This window comes from Sesamum indicum, linkage group LG12, assembly GCF_026168435.1.
Source record: "Sesamum indicum cultivar Baizhima isolate 11 linkage group LG12, ASM2616843v1, whole genome shotgun sequence".
Taxonomy (NCBI): domain Eukaryota; kingdom Viridiplantae; phylum Streptophyta; class Magnoliopsida; order Lamiales; family Pedaliaceae; genus Sesamum; species Sesamum indicum.
The window spans coordinates 18,365,753-18,379,155 of NC_142668.1; the positions used below are offsets into that span (position 1 = coordinate 18,365,753).

General features: G+C 32.4%; 1 protein-coding gene across 1 annotated transcript; it reads right to left on the reverse strand.

The window, feature by feature from the left end:
* Window positions 1–6,536: 6,536 nt before the first annotated feature.
* LOC105175805 (tetrahydroberberine oxidase) lies at window positions 6,537–8,514 on the reverse strand. The gene has a single exon (XM_011098398.3). The coding sequence runs from the start codon at window positions 8,367–8,369 to the stop codon at window positions 6,750–6,752; it is 1,620 nt and encodes a 539-aa protein (XP_011096700.1). The 5' UTR covers window positions 8,370–8,514; the 3' UTR covers window positions 6,537–6,749.
* Window positions 8,515–13,403: the final 4,889 nt, after the last annotated feature.

Genomic DNA, 13,403 nt, shown 5'->3' on the forward strand with positions numbered 1-13,403 from the left:
TCTCAGTGAATGGGAGTGTAATTATCCCTAATTATTATGATATTATTTGTTGATGAATTGTTAAACATAAAGATACAGTTTCGTGTTTATTATGATATTATTTGTTGATATTCTTTTTTTTAAATTCAAGTTTCGTGTTTCATGCTGTGATCCTATATTCATAGTTCCTTTGGTTCTTCTTTATTTTTTTATTTTTTTTGACTTAGTATTTATCAAATTAGAGGAAAAGAAAAGCATAAAAGCAGAACCAGATACATTCTACAGTCTCCATGGGAAGACTGGAACTAAATTAAGTGCAAGATTCTAGCATGCCATGCCTAGTTCCTCTCAGTGTCCAGGAAACCATATCTTCAATTTACTTTTACTAATTAACCAATAATCATTTTATTAGGGGCGAACAGTAATTTGTCCCGTGATATTAAAAATGAACACATTACTCCCATATGAAAAAAATATAATAATTTATTCTCCTGTATTTTTTAAAATAAAGTAATTTACCTCCTTACATAGGGAGGTAAATTGCTTCATTTTAAAAATCATAGGGGACTAAATTGTTGTATTTTAAAAAATATAAGAAAGTAAATCACTATTTATTTTTCATAAGAGAAAAATTTACTCATTTACAATATTACAATAGAATTGCTTACATTTTACTCATTTTACTAGTGACTTATAATGCATTATTCATAAGAAGGACATCAATAATTGCTGGGATGTCTTATTGGCATACCAACCAAAAAAGGAAATCAAACTAAAGGAAACATATATAAAAGGTGGCAGAACCATGCATGCACGTTCTGTTCTTCATGGATATAATCTTATATGTCCTCTTTCCCTGTTCACCGTCGGAGTGGGGGAATGCATTGTTCGGTCTTGAAGAAATTCTTTGGAGCAAACATAATTTCACCCAAATTAAAATTATTTTTGAAATAGTACTTCCTGCTCCAAATGCTTGCTTGTTTATTACTTATCTCTCCTTCATTGTTATTCACTCCAACGTTAAGATCTCTGTAATTGACTTAAGCTTCCCGTGGGAACTTGGAAGCGTAAGGAGTCACTGTAAAGTCTCCTAATCCAACATATGATCCTGTTGGAGTTTTGTGCATTTTCTTCTTTCCAGTATGCCAAAGGGATCTTGTAAAGATTATCGGCCCTATGAGGAAATGGAACTGCAGATTCAGAAATTTCAGCTATTTTTCCAGCATATGGGTTCAAGAAAATCTGTCTCCTTGGCTTCTGGTCTATAGAGCCGTCTCCACATGCCTTTAAACCCGCGTTGGGAGATGGGTTTCTGCACATAATCGGATTTTCCTTTGAAGTATTTTAAATTGGGGTGTGTCCTATTTAGCAAAACTTCAGGTGATACGAATGGGAACTCGGAAAAATACAGGACGGAGTGGATCCATCTTATTTCTTTGCAGTCTTCTCTTATGAAGCCCAATTCTGGAGAACTTTCTTGCATCGGAGGAAACAATTTGTCAACCCTACCCAATGAAAAGTGAGAGAAATGAAGCACGAATAGTCATCTTCCTTCCATCCTGGCTGGCGTTCACCTTTGCTATGTGGACTCCGACGAATTTGGGTCGATTTTATGCGCAATGTATCACTAGCGGTGAACGAGTTGAGTGGCATTTTGTTCTAAAGTTCTATGGATTATGAAAACCGTGACTCTTTTTGGAACATCCTCCAATTATACTTTCCATGCACCAAGAATTACACCGAAACTAGCACCTCCACCATCCCTAATGCCCCAGAATAAGTCCTCACCCATCTATGGAGAATCCTGCCACTGACATCTACAGTTCTTGCATCAAGAACATTATCTGCAGCCAACTCATATTTTCTGAGCATTCCTCCGTAGCCCCACCAATGTACCCGCCAATACCAACTATTGGGCATTCAGCTGCTGGCAATTCTAGTATTGGGCGTTTCTCGGCGATCCTATAATATAACATGCCGAGGATAGCACCGCTCAATCCATGCAGTTTTCTAGGTAGATCAAATCAATGATGACAAATGGGACTTTAGATACATATATAAGATAGACCCTCAAAGTCATGGCCGCCGCTTCGAGTTCTAATTCACAATAGATGAGAGGTGGGATTTGATCAACTAATTTTACCTTTCAAAATTTGTATCTGCTCAAGTTTTAAGATATTAACGCCAAGAAAATATGAAAAAGCAAGGGAATAGTGGACTACACTCTTTATTTAAGCGGAATCAAATATTTATATAAGGAATATATTTTGCTCAACATTTCATAATTCAATTCCACCAGAATTGGAAGTTTTGTATGACGATATATAGGTGAAGAGCTGCACGATCGAATAATGCTATTTTTAAGGTACGATCAAACAAAAAAATATCATATGCTTGAATTATGTAAGAAAAACAATCAAACATAAAATAATTAACATGCTTAATCACAACGTGATTAAATTAATCTATCATAACTAATATGCATGAATCACGTTGTACGAAAAATAATTAATCTAAAATAATATGCAAAAAGAATCATTCATGACGTAAGAAAACTAATCAATCATAAAAAAATATGCACGAATCACGATGTGATGGACGTAATTAATCATATAAGATAAGTAGGACTTATTTTAAATTCATTTAAGATTGATTTGGTTGAGACAAAAAATAGATGTGCCAAAGTAGATAAAGATAAAAATAAAAATGAATGAATAAAAAAAAGTTTTGGTGTTCGATTAGGAAAAACAGATAAAATTGAATATATATGAAATTCTTCTTAAGTCAATTTCAGTTCCATCGAAAATTGGACGGATTAGTAAATATATATATATATATATTAGTTTTATTTACTATATTATACATATATATAATCTCTCTCTTCAATTCTTATTCTTTTTCCTTGTTGATAATATCAGTACATATTTTTTTAGAAAAATAACTAAATTGTTGAAAAACTACTACTCCGTCGATCCTTTGTAGTAATTTTTATTTATTTAAGTTGTATAATTTAGAATAAATGCACAATACTCACTTTGATGGATACTTTTATAATAAGATTTTTCAATTTTCCATATACTAAAATTATTTTAGTACAATATTAACTTATTAATTTTTCAATATAAAATAAAGAGAAAGGGTTTAATCTATAGAAATAATATATAAATAGGATTTACCGTCAACAGAAATAATATATAGATAGGATTCCTCCAAAAAAAAAAAAAAAAAGTTCCATTAATCATTATCAATATCTGTGTATAATATAAAAGTGTAAGTAATCTATCATGTTTTATGTTTTTTTTTTAATTTTTTTTAGTGCTATTTATATCATTTTCATATATAAGTGGATTATAAATTTATGTGTACAAATTAAAAAATGAGATTTGCACTATTAAGTCAACTTGTGTCGAGATAAGGGAGGAAGAGGGAAATCCCCATGCATGATTTATGGCCAAGATCATGGATCTCCGCTGGTACAGTGATCCAGGCGCTTAATTAATGATGAGCCGTCTGATTCAAGGCTCAAGGCCTATGATCATGACACGTGGCAGCTTAGCATAGTCAATTCTAGCTCTATAAATACACGGAGCTTAAACCATTGTTTCAGTATTTTTTTTTAATAACGGTAAAATAGTAATATCCATTTCAATGTCTAGGAGTGTGTAATTATTTTTTATTTGAGAGTGATGTTTATAATTTTTAAATATGAAGAGCAGTTATAATTTGATATTTTTAATGTGATGACGACTCAATTCAAATTTACATTAGAATTTGAAAGTCAACTTCAAAATTTGCATAGGTTTGGATTCCAAATTGGGCCATGTGGTCCAAAAGTGAGCGAAAATACAACAACAAAGTGTGGACCCTCTTAGAGTGGCCCAAGTGGTCCAGGCCCATCAACCTTCCGTTTCATCATATTTTTAACGTGTTTGAAATATGCGTGCATTTTAGTATTATTTAATAAGCTACGAACTCTCTGCTGCGTATGAAAATTTATAATATTTTTAAATTACATAATAATATGTCAAATTTTATTATATACAACAGCGCAAACTTATTTATATAAATCTGAATACTAAATATTTACTAATTAAATTTATTTACTGAATGTTTTAAAAACAAAAATAGAACAATATTATCATAAAAACACATTGAGATTTTTTTATTATTAAAAAATGTCAAAATTATTAGAAATTAGCATTCCGTCAAAATTGCTTAATTATTCGTTTTGCTATGTATAGATTTGATTTTAATGTTAGTACAAAATTAAAAAAAAATAGTTAAAATATATTGAATTGTGTGTTTCTATAGAAAAATGGATGAATATTTTCAATTGTTTTTTAATAGTAAAATTACACAAAGAAAGAGCCCTAAAGTTTAGTATTGAACAATATATATATATATATATATAAAAGAAGAAGAACCCAAATCATTAACTGTCGTTGTCTTTTGGACTTTCCTGAGATGGGCCGACAATAGCCACCGGCGGCTTTGTACAAAATCCTTGTTCAGTAACTCTTTTTATGCGGACGCGCATGAAAGTTGTTGCATGGATTATTGATTGTACGCGCTTGCCCAAAACATGACCTTAACTAATAGTAAAAAAAAAAGAAGAAGAACCCAACTCATCAACATAATATTTGGATTTATTTTCTAACATTATGTTTGGTTTTATTTTCGGATAATTTCTGAGACAAAATAAAACACAATCAATGTTTGCCTCTTTATTTTCACACATTGATTGTGTGTTTTTTATTTTTGAACTTTCTATATCTAATAGATATATACACACTTATATATATAAATATAATATAAAAAAAATATGATTTGACAATGAACAGTAATTTTTGTCTTCAGAAAATACAACATTAAACATACAATATTTATATATATATATATTTATACATAAAAAATATATAAAAGAAACATGATTTGACAATGAACAGTAATTTTTGTTTCCCAAATTGCAACAACAAACATACACCACTTATTTTAAAATATCTTAAATTACCTCTAAAAATAAATCCAAACATACACTCTATCTCCAACACACACTTATTTATCTCTATTTTTCTCTCTCTATCTCTAAAACACAAAGTAAAACACTCCAAAAATAAAATCAAATATAATGTAAGTGTTTTATGAAGATAGAGAGAGAAAAACAAAGATAAATAAGTGTGTATTAAAGATAATATGTATGTTTGGATTTATTTTTGGAGATAATTTAAAATAAGTATTTTATGTTTAATGTTGTGTTTTGGGAGACAAAAATTACTATTCATTATTAAATCATGTCTGTTTTATATATTTATATATATGTATGTATATATATATGTATGTATTTATGATAAAATAGTTTAAAATACCTAGATAAGATATTTTTGAATGATGACAATATTAGGTATGTTTTGACTTATTTCAAAAATAATTTGAAAATAAAAATAAACGTAATGCAACTGTCCTATATTAATAATTAAATATTAATTTAATATTTCCAATTGGAGTTTTGGACTTTCCCGAGATGGGCCGACAATAGCCACCGGCGGCTGTGTACAAAATCCTTGTTAAGTAACCCTTTTTATGCGTACGCGCATGAAAGTTGTTGCATGGATTATTGATTGCACGCGCATGCCCAAAATATGACCTTAACTTTTAAGAATTTCGACTGACGTATTCATTAAGGTACTAGCTACCATTATTATTGTCCCTTGATTTATTAGCGATAATTGCGCTATCTTTCAATAGAATGTAATATAATCATATATAAATTTATTATAATTTAAAAAATTATATTTAACACTCCTAAAGTTTAGTTTTATCTAATGAATAAGCACTCGTTGATTGAAAATCACTGAAGTTGATGGTATTAATAAAAACAATTCAATGAAAATTGATATTTATCATCAATTGCCTTATTATAAATTTATTGCAGGTCAAATAATTTTTTTAGGACTAAATTACATGCATTAACGCGTGAAGACGTATGCACATGATTTGACAATAAAAATTTATTTAACATTTAATAAATTAATATTATAAATTAATAATTTTATAAAATTAATTTATTTAATATTTAATAAATCAATATTATAAATTAATAATTTTATTAAATTATAAATATAACCAGGACAAATTTTTTTAAAATACGAATCTATTGTTATTTACTTCTTCTTAAAATTTAAATCTAATTGCATTCAACTTTTAACTTTTGGGAGTGCAACTAAAAAGTCCAGTATTGCATTCTCATATTACCGCTATGGGGCCTTTTTTCCACATAATTGATTGCAAAGACATTGTATCATTTTTAACTTCATCTTCAACAGGTTGGTTGAATAAATAAAATATTTTTAAATTAATAAATTATTAATTAATGAGTATGTCTTTAAATTGATAAAATTATATGATATCAATATTATTAATTTATTGAGGGTATATTTTACAAAGACGAAGAGATGAGAGAAAGGAGGATGTTGGTTGGGCATGTGGGTTTGAGAAAGACATAATTTGTCCACTTGAGCAATTTTATGATATTTCTACTTTCTGCACAAAGAACAGGATTGAAGCATAACATAGCTAGTCTTTTTTCAGTATCCAGACAACCACATCTTCAGTTGTTTTCACCAACACAACAGATTTATTCGTACGATATGATATAGCATAAATTATTGCTAAAGAAAGACAAAAGAAACACAAAGCAGTATGGATTCAAATTAAAGGAAACATATCCTGGAAGTCTGCATGACCACGTAATGTTCCTCATGAATATGATCTTATATGTCCTCTTTACCTGTCCACCATCGCCTTGGGGGAATGCTTTGTTCATCCCTGAAGAAATTTTTTGGATCAACTCTAGTTTTCACCTGAACCAATCGATTGAAATTTTTATTGAAATACTTGGCGCCCCAAACTCTTGCTGTTGCAATACTTATCGGCCCTTCATTGTTATTCACTCCAATGTCAAGATCTCTATAATTGAAATAAGCTCCCCGAGGGGACTTGGTAACATAAGGAGTCACGTAACGGTAAAGCCTTCTAATCCAACTTATATACTTGTGAGCATTATGTGCGTCTTTTGCTTCCCAGAACACCATATGATGCACCTTGTAAAGATAACCAGCCCTATGAGGAAATGGAGTTGCATTATCCGGAATTTCAGCCATTTTTCCACCATATGGGGTCAACAAGAACTCTGCTTCGCTGCCTTCTGGTTCATAGAACAGTCTCCATACGCCTTCAAACCCGCTTATGGGCATCGGTTCCTGCACATAATCTGATTTTCCTTTGTAGTATCCTACATCAGGCTGATACCTGTCGAGCAAAGGTTCAAGTGAGTCTATGGGAAATCCGGTATTATACAGGATGGATTGGATCCAGCTCATTTCTATGCAGTCATCTCTTACTAAGCCCAATTCGGGGAATTTTTCTTGCATCACCGCAAGCAGTCTGTCGACACCACCAAGAAAAACAGAGTTAAATGCTGCACGAATGGTCATCCTTCCACCCTCGCTGACGTTTCTTCTAGCCACGATTCTGAGGAATAAGTCTTCATCGAAGTTAGGCGCGACGTACTGCCAGCGATGAATGAGTTGAGTGGCATTTTGGTCCAAATCCCTGTAGATAGTGAAAACAGTGACCGTTTCTGGAACATCTACCAATCGTACTTTCCATGCAAGAATTACGCCGAAACTTGAACCTCCACCACCCCTAATGGCCCAGAATAAGTCCTCACCCATCGATTTTCTGTCGAGAATCCTGCCATTAACATCTACTATCCTAGCATCAATAACGTTATCTGCAGCTAGGCCGTATTTCCTGAGCAATACACCCCAGCCTCCCCCACTGAAGTGTCCGCCAACACCAACAGTTGGGGAAAAACCGGCTGGAAACGCCAGTTTTGGGCTTTTAATCGCGATATTATAATATAACATGCCAATGGTTGCACCAGCTCCAAGCCATGCAGTTTTCTGCTCAGCATCAACTGTTATTTCACTGAAGTTCAGCAAATCAATGATCACAAATGGGACTTCAGATACATAAGACAGTCCTTCAAAATCATGGCCGCCACTTCGAGTTCTAATTTGCAATTGATTGTGTTTGGCACAGTAGATAATAGGGGCAACTTGGTACTCGTACTCGGGGGTTATTATCACTAATGGTTTCGGGGTGGAATCTGACATGAATCTTTTGTTTCGGATTGAAAAATCAAGGACAGACTGGTAAGAAGAGTTGATAGGGGTGTAAACAAGGCTAGAAATTGAGGAATAGTTTTGAAATTCTTCCTTGAGACATAGAAGAAAACCATGGACGTTTCCGTCAGCAGAAGCTGCACACGAGCACGAAAAGACAGTAAAAAGAAAGAATATGAGGGTGGAAATGGTTGGAGTCTTCATGATTCTGAGATGCTGTAATTTGTGTTTTGGGAGCAGAAAGGTGTTCTACTTATAATGCTACTTGGTGAGTGGGAAGGGAAACTGGGAACTGGGAACTGTGAACGGGCAATTACTTATCGCCATATTAGGTTGGAAGGTGAACGTGCCGTCTGAATTTAAGTCTACCATCAATAATTGAGCACACCTTGTGAGTTCCATTTGGAGAGTGGGTCATCTTTTAATTGTGCGACACATGCATCTTAATTGACATGAGCTCCGCGACGCCACAGACGTATTTCTTTGAAATGTGTTTTTTACCCCTCAACAAAAATATCTAGCCCACATAGGTTGATTTTATAGATCCGTTTTCAAATTGATATATAATATGTGGGTATATTTGAAGATGCTTTACTGGATAAGCCTCTAAGTTTCTTTCATGGAAGTCGAAATATAAACCTTGGCTTAAATACAATTTTCGTCTCCCAACTTCAGGTCATTCTCGTTTTAGTCCTCTAAGTTACTAGGGTTCCATTTTGGTCCCGTAAAATTGAAAAAATATCAATTTTATTACAAATTTAGTCGAAAAGTTGAGTCACTCACCAAAATTAATCTAATATAGGCTAAATGGAATGTATATTAATGCCAAATTATGCGACTTCAAAATAATCAAATTAAGCTTTTTTTTTTTTTTTTTCAAAGTCCATAATCAAATTAATCTTGGTACGTAGGTTTATAGGATTAAAGGCAATTTTCATCCCCTAACTTTAGGCCATTCTCATTTTAGTCCCCTAACTTGAGACTATATCTTCACCACAACATCTTTTTCAGACAATCACAATACAAGCCTCAATTTGGATGGTTACCAAACATACCTAAGAAGGTGAGTTTGGCCAAACACTCGTATTGGCAATTGGTGGCCCAAACACCACTTTATTCATCTAACCTACATTATATATACATGTTACCAATTTGTCCTCGTTTTCCTCTTCTCCCACCCAATTTTGATCTCATCGTTCACCTCATTATCTCATTTTATTATTTCACATAATTAGATTTGAACACAATTCCTCCACCACTTCGATCAATTGGTGAGAGGAAGTACGTTTTAGAGAAAGAAAACCATGGTAACTTGGTAGGATATGATAATTAAAAGGGTAAATTGCATAACATCCTCCTGTGTTTTGGTTAAAATGGAAAATTCTCCTGTGTTAATTTTATAAGCAAAAAAATTCATGCAATTTATAAATAAAAAATTATTTTTTTAGTCCTCCAACTTTATTCGCTATGAGCTTTAGTCCTATAAGTATGTCATTTTTTTTTATAAAGTTCATTAAGTTTTAAAATTGACGAGATATAATTTGGATTATGATTTTCTACATGATTTTACAGTTATATTTTGAAAAATAGAGGGAAAGTGCCCATGTGGCAAGCAATTTGTTAAATTTGTAATTTATATACGTGTATAGCCACATGTGTTGACATATGGCCATTAATGCTAACTAGGCATTATTCAAATACCAAAATTCCATTTAAATTATATAAAATTTTAAATTTAAATTAAAAAATTAAATTAAAATTACAACATAAAATTAGATATATTTTTATAATTATATTATGATATAATTATATTTACACCCCTCATCTATTGCCATTTTACACAAATCACCCCCACCTTTTAAAAATTAGAGAAATCACCCTGACAATTTTTAAAACCCCAAAATGCCCCTGCTGACCTGGTTAAAGTTTAATATGAATTTTCAAGTATAGAAATACACTTAGGGGTGCTTCTATAATTACCAAAAGGTATAGGGGGTGTCAAAGTAATATATATGGGCACGGCTAATATGGTCTCTCAAAATTGATATTTACTCTTAATTAACTTATTATAAATTTATTGTAGGTCAAATAATTCTTTTGGGATTAAAATACCCTTCTCACAGTGAAAATATACCTCATTATGTAATAATGCGTGAAGATGTATAATGATAATTTCACAATAAACGATTTATTTGACATGCAATAAGTCAGTAATATGCCAATCAAGAGTAATATAGGTTTTCTTTATTTTTTTAATATCAACATATTCGATAAATTTTACTAATTAACCAATAATCATTTTATTAGGGGCGAACAGTAATTTGTCCATGTGATATTGAAAATGAACACATTACTCTCCTATTACAAAAATATAGTAATTTATTCCCCTGTATTTTTTAAAATGAAGAAATTTACCTCCGTATACAGGGAGGTAAATTGCCTCATTTTAAAAATCATAGGGGACTAAGTTGTTATATTTTAAAAAATATAGGAAGATAAATCACTATTTATTTTTCATAACTGAAAAAATTACTCATTTATAATATTACAATAGAGTTGCTTACATTTTTCTCATTTTAGTAGTGACTTATAATGAAATAAGAAGGACATCAATAATTGGTGAGATGTATTATTGGCATACCAACCAAAAAAGGAAATCAAACTAAAGGAAACATATATAGAAGTTGGCAGAACCATGCATGCACGTTCTGTTCTTCATGGATATAATCTTATATGTCCTCTTTCCCTGTTCACCGTCGGAGTGGGGGAATGCATTATTCGGTCTTGAAGAAATTCTTTGGAGCAAACATAATTTCACCCAAATTAAAATTATTTTTGAAATACTACTTCCTGCTCCAAATGCTTACTTATTTATTACTTCTCTCTCCTTCATTGTTATTCATTCCAATGTTAAGATCTCTATAATTGACTTAAGCTTCTCGTGGGAACTTGGAAAGGTAAGGAGTCACTGTAAAGTCTCCTAATCCAACATATGATCCTGTTGGAGTTTTGTGCATTTTCTTCTTTCCAGTATGCCAAAGGGATCTTGTAAAGATTATCGGCCCTATGAGGAAATGGAACTGCAGATTCAGAAATTTCAGCTATTTTTCCACCATATGGGATCAAGAAGATCTGTCTCCTTGGCTTCTGGTCTATAGAGTCGTCTCCACATGCCTTAAACCCGCGTTGGGAGATGGGTTTCTGCACATAATCGGATTTTCCTTTAAAGTATCTTAAATTGGGCTGTGTCCTGTTTAGCAAAATTTCAGGTGATACGAAACTCGGCAAAATACAGGACGGATTGGATCCATCTTATTTCTTTGCAGTCTTCTCTTATGAAGCCCAATTCTGGAGAACTTTCTTGCATCAGAGGAAACAATTTGTCAACCCTACCCAATGAAAAGTGAGAGAAATGAAGCATGAATAGTCATCTTCCTTCCATCCTGGCTGTCGTTCACCCTTGTTATGTGGACTCACGAATTTGGGTCGATTTTATGCGCAGTGTATTTCTAGCGTTGAACGAGTTGAGTGGCATTTTGTTCTAAAGTTCTATGGATTATGAAAACCGTGACTCTTCTTGAAACATCCTCCAATTATACTTTCCATGCAAGAATTACAGCGAAACTATCACCTCCACCATCCCTAATGCCCCAGAATAAGTCCTCACCCATCTATGGAGAATCCTGCCACTGACATCTACTGTTCTTGCATCAAGAACATTATCTGCAGCCAACTCATATTTTCTGAGCATTCCTCCGTAGCCCCACCAATGTACCCGCCAATACCAACTGTTGGGCATTCAGCTGCTGGCAATTCTAGTATTGAGCGTTTCTCGGCGATCCTATAGTATAATGTGCCGAGGATATATTAATAGTGATGCGTGCGATTTTAGCACGGCTCCAAATCTTGAATTTTTATGTTGAATTTGGGCTATTTGAATGAAGGCTTTTGAGAAAGAGGACCTACAAAACAAAATATTAGCACTCCAATACTTAAGTTAGTCCCAAATTTAAGATAGATAAATATAAAAATTATGAAGAGAAATTATGATGAAAGCGAGTATTCCTTATATAAGAGCACCAAAGTAATAGAGTAGCAGTAAGAAGAGTTCTACAGTCTCTAAGGGGGGGCTGCTTGCCGAGGGGGACGTCCCCTACTTATAGAGGAAAGATTCCCCTATAACAGGAGTCTTGCTGAGGGGGATCTGTATGGTTAGTGAGAAAGGCGGGATGTTATAGATAAAATTCCTCCTTGTCTATTCCTAAAAGCAACAAGTCTCTAGGTGAAGAGGATCTCCTTCTTCGTGCAGACTCCTACTTGATGAGGAGTCATTTCTAATTGAAGAGTTCACTCTCTTTAGGGTGTGGTCTGATCCGACTTGATCTTATTATAAAATCATTTCATTCTTCCATCGGATGGTTATCAGTGAAACCATTACATGATATGATAGGTCTAATAAAAGATCATCTATAAATATTTCACCAATTTCAAATACCAATTAAGTGAAAATTGTACTAATTATCATGGTTTTTACCTTGGACCAACTTTTTACTAACTTAGGTATTATAATGCCATAATTAAGCCCCATTCAATGTTTTCTAACTGTGCTTTGTCAGAACAGGACCAAGAATTGAAAAATTACAAATACTTTTTTAAATTTTAATGAACTTGTAATAACGAACTGAATTGTTTAGCTTTCGTTAGATTTTTATTTAATTTTTATGATAAACTGATCAAAATATTCTTTTGAATTATAAATTATAAATATGTATTATAATTTTCTAACATATTTTTTTAGAATCAGTATTCCTATAGATAATTTAGTTTGCCCACCCTCATTTGTTTTTTATATTGTTTCACCATTTTTTTTATTTTAAAAAAAATCAATAATGGTAAAATAGTAATATCCATTACAATGTCTAAGGCTGTATAATTATTTTTTAATTTGAGAGAGATATTTATATTTTTAAATAATGGAGAGATACTTATAATTATGTTATTTTTAATGTGATGGGAAGTTACTTAGGACTCGATTCAAATTTAGGTTAGAGTTTGAATTCAACTTCATAATTTGCATAGGTTTGGGTTCCAAATTGGGGCATGTGGTCCAAAAGTGAGGGAAATACAACGACGGTTCTCTGGCGAAGTGGTGGCTATTGCATCAAGCTTCCGTTTGGTCATATTTTGAACTATGTGTGCATTTTAGTATGCTACGAACTCTCTGCTGTGTATGAATAT

Excerpts from the sequence above, each read along its gene's own strand:
- LOC105175805 (XM_011098398.3), bottom strand. The coding sequence starts at position 8,369 with ATGAAGACTCCAACCATTTCCACCCTCATATTCTTTCTTTTTACTGTC.